Raw genomic sequence first — 19910 nt, 5'->3', positions numbered from 1 at the left:
AGCTTTGCATGGTCTCTGTCATTAGAAGTAACATCTGAGGTCCTTTAAGTACCAAAATCTCTTAGTGTGACAAATCCCCTGACCAAAAGGTGGTGGAAAGTCTAGTGCATGCTCTAGTCCCTACATACATCCATAAACATCCATCTATTTGTATACATAACATACATAATACATCATACCTAGGAACCTACTCACATCACACAAACTCACCTATATCCATAGACACACACAAAGAAACTAAAATATATTTGTTCCTCATCCTGTCCATCAGAACTAGCTCTTCAGGATGTAAGGATCTTCAGATTATTAAGCAAGAGTGTCTAAATAGTCCTAGAATACCCTATGAATCTTCAAAGCAATGCCAGATTGCTTTCAGCATTTTTCATTTCTGTGTATAATAGTCTAATACTTTGTATAGTCAGTGCATCTATTGCAATAAGCCTTCTCAGTAAGGAATAGAAAACTTGGTCTCAGAAGACTTCACTCTTTTTCTGAAAATTACCATTAATCAAATCTGCCTAAACTGAGTCTGATTCACCCATTATATTTTAGTAATCCCTGAAAAAAAACTGCATCATTTCCAAATACTGTTATAAGGTCAGAAAATTTTAACAATTGAGTGTTTCATTTCTCAGATTCGTTCCCAGCTCCTCTGTCCAGCAGCTCATGGTCTACAAGCAAATGCTTAAGTTAACTGGGAACTGTGGTACTAAAAGAGCTCCCCGATGCATATTTACTCTACACAGATGCACAGCACATCAGATTCACCGGGGTGGAGAGGGGGAGTTTTGAATAATCCTGTGCAAATTGTACTGTCTAAATATAGACAGAAATGTACAAGGATTATCAAGTGGAGGGAGGCATAGCTACTTTGGCATTAATATGGCGCCTTTGTATTTGGAAAAGAGTTGGGAACTTTTGGCCTAGGGCACAGTGAGGGAGGGGGAGGATTTTAAGTGATTGACACAATAACAATAAATCATTATTGAACCAATTCTCTTCCAATCTTTCTTATTAACTCCAGGAGTCTAGTTAGGTATTAATATGCCTGTAACGCCTGTCCAACACTTGCTGCACTTCCTTTGTAACTTAGAGCAGGCCTTGGGCTCAGAACATTGGCAAGCAGCAGATCACTAGAATTGTAAACTCTTCTCTTTTTGTCTTGTTGTCATTGTATTTGCTACTATGATTCTCTTCCATTATGGCAAGTAATATTAGTTTTCTATTTGTGAGTAGTGAAATATAGTTTCCTTTTAAATAAGTTTAAGTTTAAAAGAAGTGAGACAATTTAATGAAAATAATTAAGTGACTAATAGAGGTGGTGAACAAACAGGGCAAAAATTATGAAAGTGATATCAGGAAACAGCTGGTAAATAATATAAGGGAGAGGCTGGACTAGAGATTCTCAAAATATGCATAGTGAATCACTTGACAAAACAGAGGATTACCGGGTAGTTCACAACTATTTCTTCTTCATTTTTAAGTGTGGTAAATTCAGAGCAGTGTATATACAGATTGCTAGAATTCAGACACATGTTTTGACTTGCTTGGATATAACAGGGTAGAACAAGCTTCAGAAACAAATCACAATAATAGCATAACTATCATGATTTTATACTCTTCACAATTCACAAAGGACTTTCCCTTACGTTGTAGCATTTGGAGGAGTCAACACTTGAAAATCTAAGTTCTAATTCCCTCTCTCTTTAAAGTGCTGTGTGACTTGAAGCCAGTTACTTAACCCCCCGGGGTCTTCATTCCCTCCACTTCGGCTCAGTGCCAAGGTTTTAAGTGGGCCAGTGGCTGGGTGACCACACTGCAAATACCGTACTGCAGACATGCAAGTTGGGATAACCAGAAGACTCTTCAGCTTTGGGGAGGATTCGGGTATTAAATGGCATGTTATGCTAATACCAAATGGTATGGGATGATGTGGGGAGAATTCATTCTCCCACTGTACTACCCAATAGGATTCAGGCTTATGAGAGAGGCCTAAGGGCCAAGAGATCACCTGTGCTCCAGGAACTGCTGGGAGGGAGTACTATGTTCCCAAATCTTATTATCAGCAAGGAGGGGCTGGAGAGAGTACAGGAGCTTATGAAAGCTTCATAACTGCCACTCCTAGAGAGGTTCTAGAAGTGAATTATAACAGCAGAAAGGTCATAAGTCACTAGTTGCGTGCCTGTGGTCCCCTCTGCTCACACCAGAGCCACACAGCAGCCATGAGTCCAGTGCTGAATGGACTGTGGCCCCAACTGTGGGCCATGGGAAGCACCTGGGAGGGTTTTCCAGCCATGTGGGCTCCATAGTGCAACTGAAAGCATTGTGAGACAAGGAGCAGCCCCAGACCCGCTCTGAACTGCTTCAAACACACACACACACACACACACCATGCTGCAAGAGAAAAACAATGTATTGAGTGCTTGCTATGTTCTAAGAACAGTCCTAGGTATTTTTAACTACGCTACTTCAGTTATTCCTTGTGCAAAACTCATTTAACAGGTAAGAAAACTAAAGCTCAGACAGGTTAAGTAACTTACCCAAGGTGACACAGCTAATAAATGACTAAGACAGGATGAATTCCAAATCATCTGTTCTTTTCACTCTTTTGCCCTATTCTATATTATATTTCACAGTACATTTCAAAAACAAATACATGCAATATACACATCACAGACATACATCTACAGAAGCATTTTACACATTCACACCCTATATCCCATGTATATATACAGCTCACATACACACACACCTCACATATACACACACAAAATGCCCGTACTAAATGCCACACTTGAAATACATACACATGAACACAGAAATTCACATTTTGCACACACAAACCTATGTGACCCAATTCACTATGCATCTGCAAACACCCCCATGCACACTCTAATCCCCATATACATCCATACACATCCATCCAACTGTATACATAACATGTCTATACAATCATACCTAGAAACCCACCCACATCACACAAACTCACCTACATCCACAGACACACACAAAGAAACTAAAGTGCATTTGTTCCTCACCCTGTCCATCAAAATTAGTTCCCCAGGATATGAGTAAGGATCTTCAGATTATTAAGCAAGAGTGTCTAAATAGTCCTAGAATACCCTCTGAATCTTCAAAGCAATACCAGATTGCTTTCAGTATTTTCCATTACTGTGTACAATAGTCTAATTATTTTTAAATTGTTAATCCATGTATAAATATTTATGAACACTTTTTACTAGCCAGGATATTTGATTAATTAAAGTAGCACATTATTCATTCATTCATTCACTGTGCAATTACTGAGCACCAATTATGTATGAGACACCATGGTAGACACAGTGGGGAATGAAAGAACAAACAAACAAATAATAAATAAAACCACCATGATTCCTGCTCTTAAAACACAAACACAGATAACTACATCAGCACCTGGTGAGTGAATTTATGGGGGGTAGTGGGGTGGAGGAGCAAGGAGACAAGATAGCTCTGAGGCTTCTAATCCTACAGAGTGGAAGTATATTGATGTCATCTGGGGAAACTGATCTGGAGGAGCAAGTCTAGGAAGGAAGCTGTAGTGTTCAGTTTGGGAGATGAATTTGAGACACTGGCAGAACATTGAGATAAATGTGTCCCACAGGTGTTTGCAAATGAGGAAGGGGGTTTCAAGGAAGAGGCCAGGGTGGTGATAGATTTGAGAGTCATCCATTATTAACTGATTGCTTAAATAGTTACAACTGATGAGACCAGAAAAGAAGCCGAGAGGAAGAACAAGACAGGTTGGGTACAAATCCTTGGGGAACATTATGCGCTGCATGACTAGGTGACAGAATCTTCCACCTTACACACACACACACACACACGCACACACACATACATTCATATCTCTATGCATTTCCTCCAACATCCCAGCCCCACAAGAACATGTCAGTGCTGCTTATGGCTCCTAACTATCTCCTGGATATAATTTCAGTACTAGGAAAGCTCAGTTGCCCAAAGCAACCCAAAATTAGTGTTCTTCAACCTTTGAGCCTCCAACATTGACTCTTATTGAAATCTATATACTTTAAGAGTTTAGCGTGGCAATTCCTCAAAGATCTAGAACCAGAAATACCATTTGACCCAGCAATCCCATTACTGGGTATATACCCAAAGGATTATAAATCATTCTACTATAAAGACACATGCACATGTATGTTTACTGCAGCACTATTTACAATAGCAAAGACTTGGAACCAACCCAAATGTCCATCAAGGATAGACTGGATAAAGAAAATGTGGCACATATATACCATGGAATACTATGCAGCCATAAAAAAGAATGAGTTCATGTCCTTTGCAGGGACATGGATGAAGCTAGAAGCCATCATTCTCAGCAAACTAACACAGGAACAGAAAACCAAACACTGCATGTTCTCACTCATAAGTGGGAGTTGAACAATAAGAACACTTGGACACAGAGAGGGGAACATCACACAACAGGGCCTGTCGGGTAGTCAGGGGCAAGGGGAGGGAGAGCATTAGGACAAATATCTAATGCAAGAGGGTCTTAAAACCTAGACGACAAGTTGATAGGTGCAGCAAACCACCATGGCACATGTATACCTATGTAACAAACCTGCACATTCTGCACATGTATCCCAGAACTAAAAATTAAATAAATAAAGAGTTGGGCAGAGGGAGGGTCGTGTTCTTAATACATCAGTAATTCATACTGTGCTGTGAATGGGGCCTTAAAGCCACTTTGTTGAATGGGTGTGGGGTGGGAGAGGGGTGACAGAAACAGTGTAATGCATCCCAGTTTGACTTCTAATCACCTAACTCTCAATACAGTGAAATAAGCTACTACTGATTTACTCTGGGTCCTATGTCAGTCCCTTCTGCTAACTGGGCCTCAATGTCCCAAGTGAGATTTTGTGAAGTTATGTTTCTTGAGACAGTGATCCCATAAGTACAAGCATATAAGCTTGTCAAAGTTTCTGAGGAGACTTGAAGTAAAAATGCCTGATAAAATTTGTGTTCCAGAATGCATCTGACTTTAGCAACTTTTTAAAAAATTGTGACTCTGATTCTGAAAATAAACCTTGAGGAAATGGCAAATTATTTTATCTCTAATATCCTTTCTGTCCGTGTGGCTCCATGGACCTATGAGAGTGTAGTTGCCCAACACAGAGTTAGGTCTACGAAAAGACTAGCCCTCCAATCTTCTCACCCAGAGACACCCAGCTGCCAAATGTGATTACTCAAAATCCCAGAGATGAAGCCTTAAAAATGTCCGTGACTTCTCAGCATCAATCAGACACTTGGCTGCCTGCCAGGATCCCATGCCAGCTGATATTTGGGCTGGGTAAACAATTTAACCTGGGCCTTACCTCATTAAGGACCCATATTACCCATATTACTCCAGCTAAGAACACTCTCGTGGTTCTACAGAGGTTGGACAAGCCTGGGATCTGATCACAGCATGAGAAAGAGCCATCATTAACCTTTTGCTTTCCTCTCTTCCTCCTTAGCCTTGCTGCTTCTAAGGAGGCTGAAGCTGCTCGCTCCGCACCCAAGCCTATGTCACCCTCGGATTTCCTGGATAAGCTAATGGGGAGAACCTCTGGATATGATGCCAGGATCAGGCCCAATTTTAAAGGTAGAGACCCACAGGGAAATGCTTTCCCAGATTAAAGCAGCAAGCAGCATGGTAATGCACGCAGATGGTAAATACGCAGTGTGAATCCTATGACTCTTTCCTCTACCCAAGGCAGACATTCTTAATCAATTCAGTCTTCTCTCCCACCAAGCCCAGACAAAGCCTCAGAGGATTCAGTTTAACAGCACCTCTGGTTTCCAGGAGTCCAAAAGTGAATTAAAAACTATTTGCTACCTCTTGTATAATGGGAAGAAGGATAAACATGGAACGTGGAGAAATGGGTTCAAGTTTGGGCTCAGGCACAAACTTACTCTCTGAGCTTAGATGATGAGTCTCCCCTTCCTTTGGGCCTCAGTTTCTTCATCTGTGCAGTAATGGGCTTGGCTACTTTGGCAGCTTTTAAACATATGCTTCACGGAGCTTTCAGGCTTCCAGCAGGTGCCCCCAAAGGAGAAGCAGAGGGCATGATGAGCAAGCCCACCCTGCTCCTCCCCAAACAGCTCCACTTTTATTTTCAATAATGGGCTCCCAACTAAAATTCTTCAGCTGAAAGCTTCCCATGGGCTAACAAATAATTTTGAAAAATTTTAGTGTAAATCAGAGTCATAATTTCAAATGCCTACCAGGGTTGGGTAGACAACTTAAATCAGTGAGGCAAACCAAGAGTAAGACAATAGGGAGTGGTAGAGACTATGAAGAAATAGAGGTACAGGCTCCTCTACAGGGGCAGCCTCTCCTTAGCCCCAGCCTGTAGTTTCCCTGCAGAAATGTAGGCCCCATGTTTCCAGAGCATCAAGTATTCCAAGAAGAGCCAGATACTGAGATCTATGTGAGACTTCCTAATTCCTAAAACACGTAAATTCAAATAAAACATGTTTGTGACCCACATATGCCCTGTGGGTTGCCAATTTACAAACTCTACTCCAGATGACCTGAAAAGGTTCTTTTACCTCTCATAACCCTATGGTAACTTAGTGTCTATAACCAAGAGACTACTAGTTCCCTTTGTTTCCTGATGCCTCAGGAGGTTGCAGTCATCTAAAACTGCCGAGCAGAACCCTGCAGGTGCAGTCTTAAGGACCTCCTTGGGAGCCTATGTGCTCTGACCTTCCTCCCAACACCCTTGCAAAAATCTTATTCCAAGGACCTGCAGCCAGCCTCCTAGACGAGCCTTGATTTCAGGTGCCCTTCCTCACTATTCCTTTGGCTCAAGTTCAAGACTAAACAAGGCATGTGACAGCTGGTAACAGCTTCCTAATATTTGCTCACTTTGCCCCCTGCTCTCAAGTCCCCCTCTCAGAGTGCTTGCTCTGCACAGCTCTGCAAATAGAAAATGTTCTGGGAGATGCACCCAGGTCTCTGTTTGGGCCCACTCTCCCCCGTTTACCTCGAGGGTCCTTCACTCCCCCTGCACCTTGTTCCTGAGGCCATAGCTTCCAGCATTGTTAACATAACCCCCAGGATAGGTAAGTCAATAACAAGGTTGCTGTCCCAGCACACTCAGCTCAAGCCTTCACCAGGGTCACAATGTCTAATACCTAGAGGGGCAAGACAACTATAGTATATGAATGAAGCAGGGTGGAGGTAAGAAAATAAAACCAGAGAACATAGGGCTTATCTAAGGGCAGCCACTTCTCAGCTCTTGTTGATGGCTGTCAGGCAAGAATGCAGACCCTGTTCAGCCAGGCCTTCCAAGACAAGACTTAAGTCTGAGGTTTTATCTGAAATCTTGCAAATTGACAACTAAATCACCTCTTCTAAAAATACTTTTGGCCAAATCAAAACACTTTCAGGAACTGATTAGGGCCGTTGGCAACCAGGTTGCATCCTGTGTCCCTCTCTGCTTTTAGGAATTCCAGTCCACCACGCCCCCTGGTGGGCTCCCTCAGAACTCCATCCTGAGTAGAGGGGCCATGGTCTCGCTCTGAGAAACGAGGAACTCATTCGTTTGTTGAATGTGGGTGCATCCAGGGTTTATGTGTTAGTTATTCTTTGTGCATACCACTGTACTTGACACATAGAAAAGCCCCAGTAAACCTTCATAAATGAATGAATAAATAAATAAATGACCCCACAAATACGCTAGGGCTTAGAGCAGTTAAGTGACTTTTTCAAGTCATGCTGTCAAAACCAGAGACTTTAACCCAGTTACTCTAACTTAATTCTTTGTCTAATAATAGTGATTTATTTCTTTATTTGTTCATTTATTTATTTACTTACTCAGCAGTGGGCGTTTTTAAGAAATAGAATTTTATCCTGACCACTGAATCAAGGTCCGTCCAACCTTCCCACTCTGAGAAGCTTACTCGGAACACTTGGGCCCAATATCTACAGAACTAGTTCATCTTTTAGGCCCCTCCAAACCCTGCACTAGCCTTAACTCCCTCGACCCCCACCTGACTGAGAATGAGGTGCAGCTTCCTGGAGCCCCACCGCAGGAGATGAAAAGTTTTCTCTGCTCTCCTTTGTGCTGAGGCCTGAAAAATTGCCGAGAGGATTTTCTTCCCCTGAGCTCTTTGATGCCTTTCCTGCTTCCACCGACAAAAATCAGATTCCCCAAAACCCCACACACACCACAGAGCTCCTGAAAAGGCCATTGAGGATCAGGGACCCTATGACTCCAACATGGTAGAAAGAGGTCTGCATTGTTTACAAACTCCACGGAGGGATCCATCACTCAGCAGCTGCCTTAGGTGCTAGAAATTCTCCCTGCTCCTGACCCTCGTGAAAACACGGGTAGCCAGGAATGGCAAGCACAGTCTGCAGAGTACAATGGCAAAGAAACTGTGAGGTAGAAGTAAAGGGCACTAAAACAGCATTCCAGTCCTCCCTCTACTTACCTGACAGGCATGACCCCAAATGAGTCACTTACTGTATCTCAGCCTCGTTTCTGCATCTGTAAAATGATCCAGCAGGCCATTCCAGGTCTGTTATTCTGTGTCTTCTTTACGACTTTGTGTATTATAATGGCTCCTAGGATCAGGGGCGCAGCCCAATGCAAATACATACAAAAAAGCAAAATTAAACTTTAATATTTAATGAAATATATACATTATCCTGCTGCCAAAGGCAGCTGAATTGTAATTTTCTCAAGGATAATTTAATTTCAGATTTATTTCAATGAACCACACCTTCCCATAGGATCCTTTTGGCCAGTGCCCTCTCGCACACATAAATCAGAAACTAATTTATATGGGAGTCACAGTGCCAGACACTTGCAGGGACTGGGTGGGAACTCTGTGCACATCATTTCAAGGCATAGGCAGTAACTCCTTGGGGTATCTTAATGGCATGAGGCAACAACAAAAAAAACCTGGATCTGAGTCTAAATGAAGGAGAAAAATCCTGACCACTCAGGTTTTTTCCATTTGACCTTTATTTAGGTGGAAGTGACAAGGAGGCAGACTTCTGCTCAACACAAGGAAAAAAATTTTAGCAGACAGAGCTATCCAACTATGGAAAGGGCTGCTGAAGACAAAATGAGTTTCCCACTGCTGGAAGTATTCAGGCACTCAGCCTTGAATGGGTAACCTTGAATGGGTAGACCAAAGCTGGCTGTGCATGAGACTCACCCAGGTAGCTCTCTGAACACTAGACTCTTGGGCTAACCTCCAGAGATTTGGTTTTACTTAGTGTGGGGTTGGGCCAAAGAATCTGTGGTTTAACAGGTTCACAGATGATTCTTCTGCAGATAACCCTGTCTGCACTTTAGTTTGGGAAGAAATTGGTGAGGTGACCTTTAAGAAACCTCCCAGCCCTAAAATCTTACAACCCTGAAATGCAAATGGATAGCTTCCATAAAGGAATTCCAAACCACTGAAGCTGAGAATGACTGCCTAGATCAAGAGCTACTCTCTCTCCAGATTGATGAGGAAATTGAGGCCCAGGACAGAGAAAAGGCATGGCCGAGGTGAGTGCTGGAGTTATGTCCAACCAGTGAGTGCTGGAGTTATATCCAAAACCCAGAGATCCTGATAATCCCTTGAAGGAAAAACCTAGGTTCTCATCCCAAGACTGAGTCCCCTCCTATATGCCAAGACTTCTGATCCTAGCTTAGTTTGAGCAAAATGCTTGGGCTACTTTTTCAAGAGGGACAGAATGCAATGGGTGCCAGAGGGCATAAGGACATATCTACTTTCTTCTTTCCACAATCAGAAAACTTTGGTTCAAGTCCTGGTTCTACCACTTGTTAGTTGAATGAGCCTAGGTGAGTTACTAAAACTCTTGGTACTACCTTTGTCAAGTAGGAACAAGAATTCTGCCCTGTCTACCTCAGTACCTCATAGGAATCAAGAAAGTGGACCTGAAAAGAAAATCACAAATTGCAAATTACAGTCTTCATGTGAAGGGCTGTGACCATTTATCCAAGTCCTATTCACCTTCGAAGTCATCTCCAGGTCACCACCTTTCTGAGGTCTTTCGTGCCTCATTCTCCAGAACTTCTCTCACCCAGACTCCTGCTGCTTTTACCATTCTTACCCATGGTCTCGCATTTCTCTGTGGTTATTTTATGCCAGCCCTTTTTGTCAGCTTATTTGGAAACCCAGTGCTGAAAATTCTGGACTCTGACACTGTCTGTATGATCGTGAGCATGCCCCTTCCTTCCTCTAAACCTGTTTCCTACAGAATAGCCATTAAGATGAGCACCCTTGGAGTTAGACAAATCTGAACTCAAACTCTGACTCACCCATTTACTAGTTATGTAGCCATGAACAAATAGCTTCTCTGAGCCTCTGTTTTCTCTCCTGTAAAATGAAGGTAATAACCATACCTTCTCCTGGAGTTGTTGAAAGGATGAAATGAAATGATGTTAATAATACTCTCAGCACAGCAGTAACCCCTGTAATGTTTAGTAAATAGCAACTGCTATAATTAATAGTATAAAGTGAAGAGATTGGGCTTCAATGAGACAACATCTCCTCTAGCAATGAGATAGCAAAGCAGTGAATAATCCTCCATTTCTTTCCTACGCTTTGCAGTAGGATTCAAAAGACTTGCTCGGAAAGTATTTAACAAAGTCTGTGGACTTCCCCTGAGGTTCCTTCTGGATTCCTCAGCTGGTAATTCCCATCAATGCCTTTCAGACAATCATTCTTGGTTCATAAGTTGAAGGCAAGGAGCTTGCTGCTCCTTGTAATTCCCAAGATGGCCTCCAAATGTTGTAGACATAAATATATTTCAGCCACTAATTTGTGGCTGAAAGGCAGCCGATGGGACTTGGGGAAGGAATTTCAACCATATGGCGGATGATGAATCATCCTGTGTTAATGAAAGTACATCTCAGCTCAGCCTCTGGTGTTCTGTACCTGGTGCTCACTAGCAGACCAGAAAATCTAGCATAGAGATGTTAAATGGTGGCTGGGAATCCCAGGTGTTTGGGGGTGGGGTGGAGAGCAAGCAAGGATCTCCTCCACCAAAGGCGATCCATTCCAGAAGTCAGTGTTCTGGGAATGAGTCCTACCCTGTGGGTTCTTCCATGGCCTTGGGGCTAAGCAGGAATCTCTCTTGATTGGCAGGTCCCCCAGTGAACGTGAGCTGCAACATTTTCATCAACAGCTTTGGTTCCATTGCTGAGACAACCATGGTGAGTCAGTCAAAATACAAGCTGTTAGTTCCTGCTGGGGATATCTCTCCATGAAATATTTATCCTCTGCATTGGTCTCCACTAAGGAGGTGGGGAATCAGCTGGGATTTTTTTCAAGTCTCCAGTGGTATACCATGAGGCTCGGATGTCTTTACTGTCACATTAAATGTTTTGAGTGAACACACAACATCTGAAAATGGCCAAGGAGCTAGCAGGGCAAGCACCTGCCAAACACCCAGGATTACAAAAACAAAATTATACAACAAGTCAAATTTTTAGAGTAAAAGAAAATGTGAAGACCTGTTTTTAAGATTAACATTCAACTGCAGAATGGCAGAAGACTGCTGGTTATAGAAGCTGAAATGGGTATATTGGGTTAATTGTATGTTTCCTCTACTGTTGAATATATTTAAAACTTTTCACAGTAAAAAAAAAGTTTAGAATAAATCCATTACACTAGAAGAAATGCCTAGGAAAAAAAATACCAAAATTGTAACAATGATTATCTCTGAATTATAAACTTATGAATAATTTTTATTTTCTTCCTACAGTATTTATATATTTTTCAAATTTCTGCAAGGGGTAAATATTACATTAGTAATTATGAATAAGTGTAATGATATTTTAAAACTTTTCTCAGACTTTTTTGTTTTTTGTTTTTTCAACAGAAGAATCAGTTGTACTTATGTTAAGGAAGTGATCTAGCTTGTGAAAAAAAATAATCAGGGCAGCCTAAAGTCAACTCTAACCTATCCATTTTGGGACATCCACCCACCCCTAATCTAGTTCAGGCTTCCATCGTGGCTTGCTTACATGACTGCAAAGGGTTCTCGTTGGCTTCCAACTTGCCCCCTTCCAGTCTACTTTTTCCCACACTAGCTTTTCCAAAACACAAATCTAACCGCATCACTGCCCCAATTTAAACGCTTCCTATGGCTCTCCATCACCCTCAGCATTAAACCCAAATTCTTTTGCAAAGCTAAGGAGGCTTCCTGTGATTCACCCTGCTTCATCTCCTCCCTCTCCCACTGCATACTCTAGCTGCACCAATTGCTTAGAGCTCTCCAGCCAGGTTGTCTCTCACTCTCTGCTTTACAGGCTTCTGGTGATGGCTGCTAGGCCACTGCCCAGAGCACTCACTCCAGCCTCCTTTCCCTTGCCAATTCCTATTCTCCTTTAAGACTCAGCTTAGAATTATTTCCATAGAAAGCCTCCCCACTCTAACATGCGCATACGTGTGTGTGAGTTCACGTGTGCCCTTCACCCAAGGCTGGGATGAGTCCCTTCTGTCCATTCTCATGACACATTTTACAATTTCCACAACAGCACTTGCCACTTACAATTAACCCTGTACCAACCTGCTTATGTGTCCCTCCTGTCACTATACTGTAAGTTCCTTGGGGGCTGGTATCTTGTCTCATTTCCTGTGGGAACCCCAGCAGCTAGCACAGCGATTCAATAACAGATACTCAACAGTTTTTTAAATAAATAAACCAAATCAATTATATTGCTTATCAATTAAAACCAGTATTTGGTCCTAAGCATTTATGGAGATTACATCCAATCTTTCAGTCCCAGGCTGGCAAAAATCACTGAGTTCAGTAGGTGAGGTGGCAAATGGTCTAAAAGCTGTGATTTTGCAAACAGGCCTGTCTTGATATGGTCATGAAGACCGTTCCCACATTCAAAAGACAACTAGTGAAACTCCCTAAAGTAACAGGCCTCTTATCTCCAAATGGAGATGGTCCCACTTGTTAGCTAGGAACAAACATGGGCGCTTTTCACTGGATATCCAGGTCAAATAAATAGCGAAGTTTTTTTCACCTTTGAATGGATGTCTTACAAGCACTCTTAATGAGCCGCTCTGCTTTTCTTCCCCTCCTCTGAGATCAGAAGCATATTGACATTTGTATTAATCATAATCTGTACAGTGAGTGTTGACATTTCCACTCTTTTTCCTCAATGGTAAATGGTTACCAAGCCAAGTCAGGGAGTGGACCACCTGGTTCTGTAAAGGACCTGGTTATTTGAGGACAGGTGCACATATCAGCACTTGTTTCCCGATAATGACCAGAGATCTAATTCCTTCATACAGATTCCTAAAAAAGAAAGATATAGCCTTACTTCCCATGGTGATTAAAAGCCCAGCTCTGGAGTCACATACACTGAGCTCACTCTGTCTGCAAGGAGCTTATTTGCTTCACATCTTTAAGCCTCAGTTTCTTCATTGTAAAATCCCAATGGTAATTAACATGCTGATATCATTAAGTTATTATGTGAAGTGTGCAGAGAAAAATGGGTTTTTTTGTTTTGTTTTGTTTTGTTTTGAGACAGAGTTTTGCCCTGTTGCCCAGGCTGGAGTGCAGTGGCACGATCTCAGCTCACTGCAACCTCCGCCTCCTGGGTTCAAGCAATTCTTGTGCCTCAGCCTCCCGAGTAGCTGGGATTACAGACATGCACCATCAGGCCCAGCTAATTTTTGTATTTTTGATAGAGATGGGGTTTCGCCATGTCAGCCAGGCTGGTCTCGAACTCCTGGCCTCATGTGATCCACCCACCTCGGCCTCCCAAAGTGTTGGGATTACAGACATGAGCCACTACGCCCAACCTAGAAAAATGTTTATCATTGTCCATGCTTTGTAAATGTTCACTAAGCATTTTTTATGACGGTGATGATGATGGAGACTCTGGACAGTGCAGCCCCAACATTATCATTGATGATTTGCTGTGTAATCTTGAGCAATCCTTAGACTTCTCTGAGCCTTGGTTTCTTCCTCCTCTCCTCTCCACTCCCACCTCCACAACCCTCACCCCCCATTTCCCACCCCACATCTTCTGACTACCTTTCCAGACTTCACTTCTGCTGCATTTTGCTGTCTACAGAAACAGTGTAGCAGAGTAATTAGACACAGTCTTCAACGCCCAGACAAAATTTGAGGCTCAGCTCTGTGATCTTGGCCAAGGTATTTAAGATGGCTGTCTCATCTGTTAAAAATAGGGATGCCAGTAGCATCCACCTTGTGGCCTGCTCTGAGTATTAAGAGATAAAGCATGGAAAGTGCAAAGCACAGTGCCTGACACAAAGGGCAGTTGCAATGATGCCAGCTATTGTTACACGCCATTTATCATTTTCAGCACATTTTCACATTCATGCTCTCATGTGATTCCTTCACCACATGTGTAGTCTTACAATCACTCTGTAAAGTAGGCATGCTATGTTCCCCAGTTTACAGCTGAGGAAACGGAGATTTGTACAGATCATATCACAAAGCTACTTGGTGACTGTGCAAGGATTAAGATCCAGTTCTCATAACCTATAGATAAGTGTTTGTTCTGTGCCACACTGCTATAACTCCAAAAAGCACAGACTAAAAAAATTGGAGGATCAGGACCTACAAAGTACACATAAGCAACAGTCTAAGTGCATCAAAAGTGGAAATCCAACCCAATATCACGCCATGCCCAGCTCCCCTCAAGAGAAAATAGTAAGTAATGATAATGGAAATAACAAAGGACCCCAGAGGAGATGGTCTCCTGGAGTAGAAAGAAATAATCTTCCGACAAGAAATGAAGGATCAGTTATGATGTACTGCCTTGAGGGTAGACGACAAATGACATAGTTTTCTCCCTATTTATTAAAAGTAATCGAAAGTAGGGCAGGGGGTGCTATTTCCAAGCTTGCACATTTCATAATATAGTATTTCTTATATATATCTCATAATATATCTTACTAGATCTTACTTAACATCACCAATAGGTTCTTAGAACCTGCAACTTTCAACAAAATGACTACAACACAACCAATTTTTTTCCTCATCAACATTATAACAAAACAACATTATTTGATAAACTGCTGTATGTCATTTCACTTAAAGTCTGTTCCCAATAACCTGTCAATGATGTTAAATGAAGACTTATGTGCTATGAATTTTTCCCCACTGGCTTCTTAATTATTTGTGTGTTTAACTTAATTATTTGTATGTTTACAGATTATATAGGGGAAAAAATCTCAGATCTAAAAAAAAAAAAAAAAAAACTTAAGAAATTGCCTAGTCTGGCTCTCTATTTTCTGGAGAGAGAATCTGGTGGTTAGAATGGTAAGGTCACTTGAGCAAGGTCACACAGCAAGAAATAGGTGTGATAGAAACACAGGTCTGATGCTCTCTGCAGTGCTCAAAGGTTCCCCTCCCTTCAGCTTCTTTTCCCTCTGGATTCCACCTACCAAAACTTTTGGACAACTCTCCCATTCAAGCCTCTCTTCTTGTCACTCAAAGTGGCTTTGGGAAACTTGTATTAGTTTAATAACAAGAAAAGCAACTTGTTCTTGAAGAACTTATTATATGCTACTACATACCAGGCAGTGAACAGAGCACTTCTGTATCTATCACCTAATTTAGGCTTGATAACAACCCCCATAAAGTGGGAAAGTTTATCTCCAGTTTACAGACGAGAAAGCTGAGGATCAGAAAAGTTAGGTTATTTTCCTAAGGACACACATCTAATAAGTAGCAAAGGTAGAACTTGAACTCAGTGCGTGATCTCCTAAGCCAAATGTAACCATTTAATTCCCGAATGTTTGGGACTACCCAGCCCTTCCTTGTCTCCTTTCATCACAGAGAATTAGAGCAAAAGGGAACTTCAGCTTGAACAGACATAGAAACTGGAGGCCAGAGAGAGGACTGCACTTGCCCATGGACACACACACACACAGCTAATTAGTGGCATAGTCAGCCCAGGCTCCCTGACTTCCAGCCTGGGTTCTGCCTCTCCAACCACACAAAGAGCTAGTTGTGCACCATGGGTCCAAGGTAATATGGACATAGTCCAGGTTTCAGAAACTTTCCAGGCTCTGTTTGTTCTCCAGAAACAGCAGGAGTGCATAGCAGCTCTATAAACAGCTGCAGTCCCCAGGCCTAACTGCCTACCTCCCAGGACCTGGCTTTATTCACCGGAGCTAACAGACCTGAGAGCAGAGAGGCAGCCAGCAAAGCAACAGGGGTCTCTATCCAGTCCTGACAAGGAGAGGGCTGAGACTGCCTGTCCTTTATCTGACCTTTTCCGGGACTCTCTTTGAGTCTGTGCAGCAAGAGGAAGGTAAAAGTTGAAACAGAAATGTACAAGGGAGGCCACATGCAGTGGCTTATACCTGTAATCCCAGCACTTTGGGAGGCCAAGGTGGGCAGATTGCTTGAGCCCAGGAGTTCGAGACCAGCCTGGGCAAATGGTGAAACCCTGTCTCTACTAAAAAAAAAAAAATAGCAGGGCATGGTGGCACATGCTTGTAGTTCCAGCTACTCCTGGAGCAGGGGCTGAGGCAGGAAAATCACCTGAGCCTTAGGAGGTCAACGCTGCAGTGAGCTGTGATCATGCCACTGCACTCAAGCCTGGCCAACAGGGTGAGGCTCCATCTCAAAAAAAAAAAAAAAAAAAGGAAAAACAAAAAGAAAGAAATGTACAAAGGAAAAGAGGAAAGGCAATCCTGATCTAGAGCAGCCCCTCTGGTGTTCTACAAAGAGCTAAAACTCAGATGAAAACCTCTAGCTTGTCTGGACACATGTGTGTAAGTGTGTGCACTGGAGCATCTATGGATCTGTGTAGTATGTATGTGGAGGTATATATTGAGGGATTGTGGAATTGTGCAGTGGCATACATAGGCATGTGTATATGTGATGCTAATTTGAACATGTGTAGACATGTAACTTCAAAGAGAAATGTGTATGATCTATAGGTATGGATATAAGTATGTGTATTTCTATGTTTATATTTGTACATGTGGAAATCTGTACATATGAATACACATGTATCTGTGAGTTTGCAAACATGTAGGAGATGTGAAAGTACTTAAGAACGAATGTGCATGGAGTGTATTATTTTCTTTGGGTATTTGTATGTGGATATTTGTGAATATATAAAGAGATATTTAAGTATGTATCCGCATTTGAGTAGGCGTTTTTACATGTGTGTACATGCATGTGCATGTGAATGTGAATGTGTGTGCATATGAATACAAGTGAATAAGTAAAAGAGTATTTAAATGTACCCGTATGGGAGTATGACTATACATGTGTGCACATTAAGGGGCTTGTATATTGCTGGAATTTGTGTAGAACTTTATATAAACATGAGAGAGAGAGAGACAGAGTGAGAGACAGAAAGAGAGAGAGAGAGTGTGTGTTGACATCCTTTGGGCATGAATCCCAGTATTTCCATTATTAGAACATGTGTTCCTGCCTCTCTTGCCAAGGGGCAGGCTAGCTTGGCACAAGACAGGTGCACTGTGGCCAGGACCCCTGCTGATTGATGACAGGCTATGCAACTACAGTCCACAAGTTTGGCCTTATTTGACGTTAAGGGGCAATGGACAGAGATCTGAACCAGAAGTCAGGAGACCAGGGTTTGAGTTCTCACTCTGCCACCATGTAACACTTCTGAGATACAGTTCCCCCAGGTACCTCGCCCTAAGAATGGGGTATAGGATCACACAGAGTAATAGGTATGCAAGTCTTTGGTAAATGCTATAGAAATATAAAAGATTATTTACTACTAATTAGTCAGCCAAAGCAAAGACTTTGCATTAGTCCATTTTCACACTGCTAATAAAGACATACCCAAGACTAGGCAATTTACAAAAGAAAAGGTTTAATTGGACTTACAGTTCTACATGGCTGGGGAAGTCTTACAATCATGGTGGAAGGCAAGGAAGAGCAAGTCACATCTTACATGGATGGCAGCAGGCAAAGAGAGAGCTTGTGCAGGAAAACTCTCCCTTATAATAAACATCAGATCTTGTGAGACTTACTCACTATCACAAGAACAGCTTGAGAAAGACCTGCCCCCAACGATTCAATTACCTCCCACCAGGTCCCTCCCATAACACATGGAAATTCAAGATGAGATTTCAGTGGGGACATGGCCAAACCATACCATTCCGCTCCTGGCCCCTCCCAAATCTCATGTCCTCACATTTCAAAACCAATCATGCCTTCCCAACAGTCCCCCAAAGGCTTAACTCATTTCAGCACTAATTCAAAAGTCCACAGTCCAAAGTCTCTTCCAAGACAAGGCAAGTCCCTTCCACCTATGAGCCTGTAAAATCAAAAGCAAGTTAGCTGGCCAGGCACAGTGGTTCATGCCTGTAATCCCAACACTTTGGGAGGCCGAGGTGGGCAGATCACTTTAGGTCAGGAGTTCAAGACCAGCCTAGCCAACATGGTGAAACCTCATCTCTACTAAAAATACAAAAATTATCCAGACGTGGTGCGAGCCTGTAGTCCCAGCTACTCGGAGGCTGAGGCTGGAGAATTGCTTGAACCCAGGAGGCGGAAGTTGCAGTGAGCCGAGATGGTGCCACTGCACTCCAGCCTGGGCAACAGAGTGAGACTCTGTCTTAAAAAAATACGTAAATAAATAAAATAAAATCTGAAAAAAAAAAGCAAGTTAGTTACTTCCTAGATACAATGGGGGTGCAGGTATTGGATAAATACAGCCATTCTAAATGGGAGACATTGGCCAAAACAAAGGGGCTACCGTACCCATGCGAGTCTGAAATCCAGTAGGACAGTCAAGTCTTAAAGATCCAAAATGATCTCTTTTGACTCCACGTCTCATATGCAGGTCACGCTGATGCAAGAGGGGGTTTCCTATGGTCTTGGGCAGCTATGCCCCTGTGGCTTTGCAGGATAGAGCCTCCCTCCTAGCTGCTTTCATAGGCTAGTGTTGAGTGCCTGTGGCTTTTCCAGGCTCACAGTGCAAGTTGTCAGTTGATCTACCATTCTGGGGTCTGGAGTGTGGTGACTGTCTTCTCACAGTTCCACTAGGAGGTGCCCAAGTAGGGACTGTGTGTGGGAGCTTCAACCCCACATTTCCCTTCTGCACTGCCCTAGCAGAGGTTCTCCATGAGGGCCTCAACCCTGCAGCAGACTTTTGCCTGGGCATCCAGGCATTTCCATACACCTTCTGAAATCTCGGCAGAGGTTACCAAACTTCAATTCTTGACTTCTGTGCACCCGCAGGCTCAACGCCACATGGAAGCTGCCAAGGCTTGGGGCTTCCACCTTCTGAAGAAACAACCCAGGTCGTACTTTGGCACCTTTTAGTCACGGCTGGAGTGGCTGGAACACAGGGCACCAAGTCCCTAGACTGTACACAGCACAGGGACCCTGGGCCTGGCCCACGAAATGATTTTCTCCAAAGCCTTTGGGCCTGTGATGGGAGTGGCTGCTGTGAAGACCTCTGACATGCTCCAGTGACATTTTCCCCATTGTCTTGGGGATTAACATTTGGCTCCTCGTTACTTATGCAAATTTCTTCAGCTGGCTTCAATTTCTCCTCAGAAAATGGGTTTATCTTTTCTATCACATTGTCAGGCTGCAAATTTTCCAAACTTTTATGCTCTGCTTCCCTTATAAAACCGAGTGCCTTTAACAGCAACCAAGTAACCTCTTGAATGCTTTGCTGCTTAGAAATTTCTCCCACCAGAACCGTAAATCATCTCTCCGCAGTTCAAAGTTCCACAAATCTCTAGGGCAGGGGTAAAATGCTGCCAGTCTTTTTGCTAAAACATAACAAGCGTCACGTTTGCTCTAGTTCCCAACAAGTTCCTCATCTCCATCTGAGACCACCTCAGCCTAGACTTTATTGTCCATATTGCTATCAGCATTTTAGGTAAAGCCATTCAACAAGTCT

General features: G+C 42.7%; 1 protein-coding gene across 2 annotated transcripts in view; it reads left to right on the top strand.

Annotated features, from left to right (window-relative positions):
• The window catches only part of GLRA1 (glycine receptor alpha 1), a 108804-nt gene that overhangs the window by 27393 nt on the left and 61501 nt on the right, over positions 1–19910 (top strand). For both annotated transcript variants that reach the window (XM_002816106.4, XM_002816107.4), the window contains exons 2-3: positions 5514–5641; positions 11158–11225. In XM_002816106.4, the coding sequence (XP_002816152.3) occupies positions 5514–5641; positions 11158–11225 (196 nt within the window). The remainder of the gene's footprint in view (positions 1–5513; positions 5642–11157; positions 11226–19910) is intronic.

This window comes from Pongo abelii, chromosome 4 (genome assembly GCF_028885655.2).
Source record: "Pongo abelii isolate AG06213 chromosome 4, NHGRI_mPonAbe1-v2.0_pri, whole genome shotgun sequence".
NCBI classification, from domain to species: Eukaryota; Metazoa; Chordata; class Mammalia; order Primates; family Hominidae; genus Pongo; species Pongo abelii.
The sequence above is the reverse complement of the archived record's forward strand: the minus strand, read 5'-3'. Positions and strand labels throughout refer to the sequence as shown.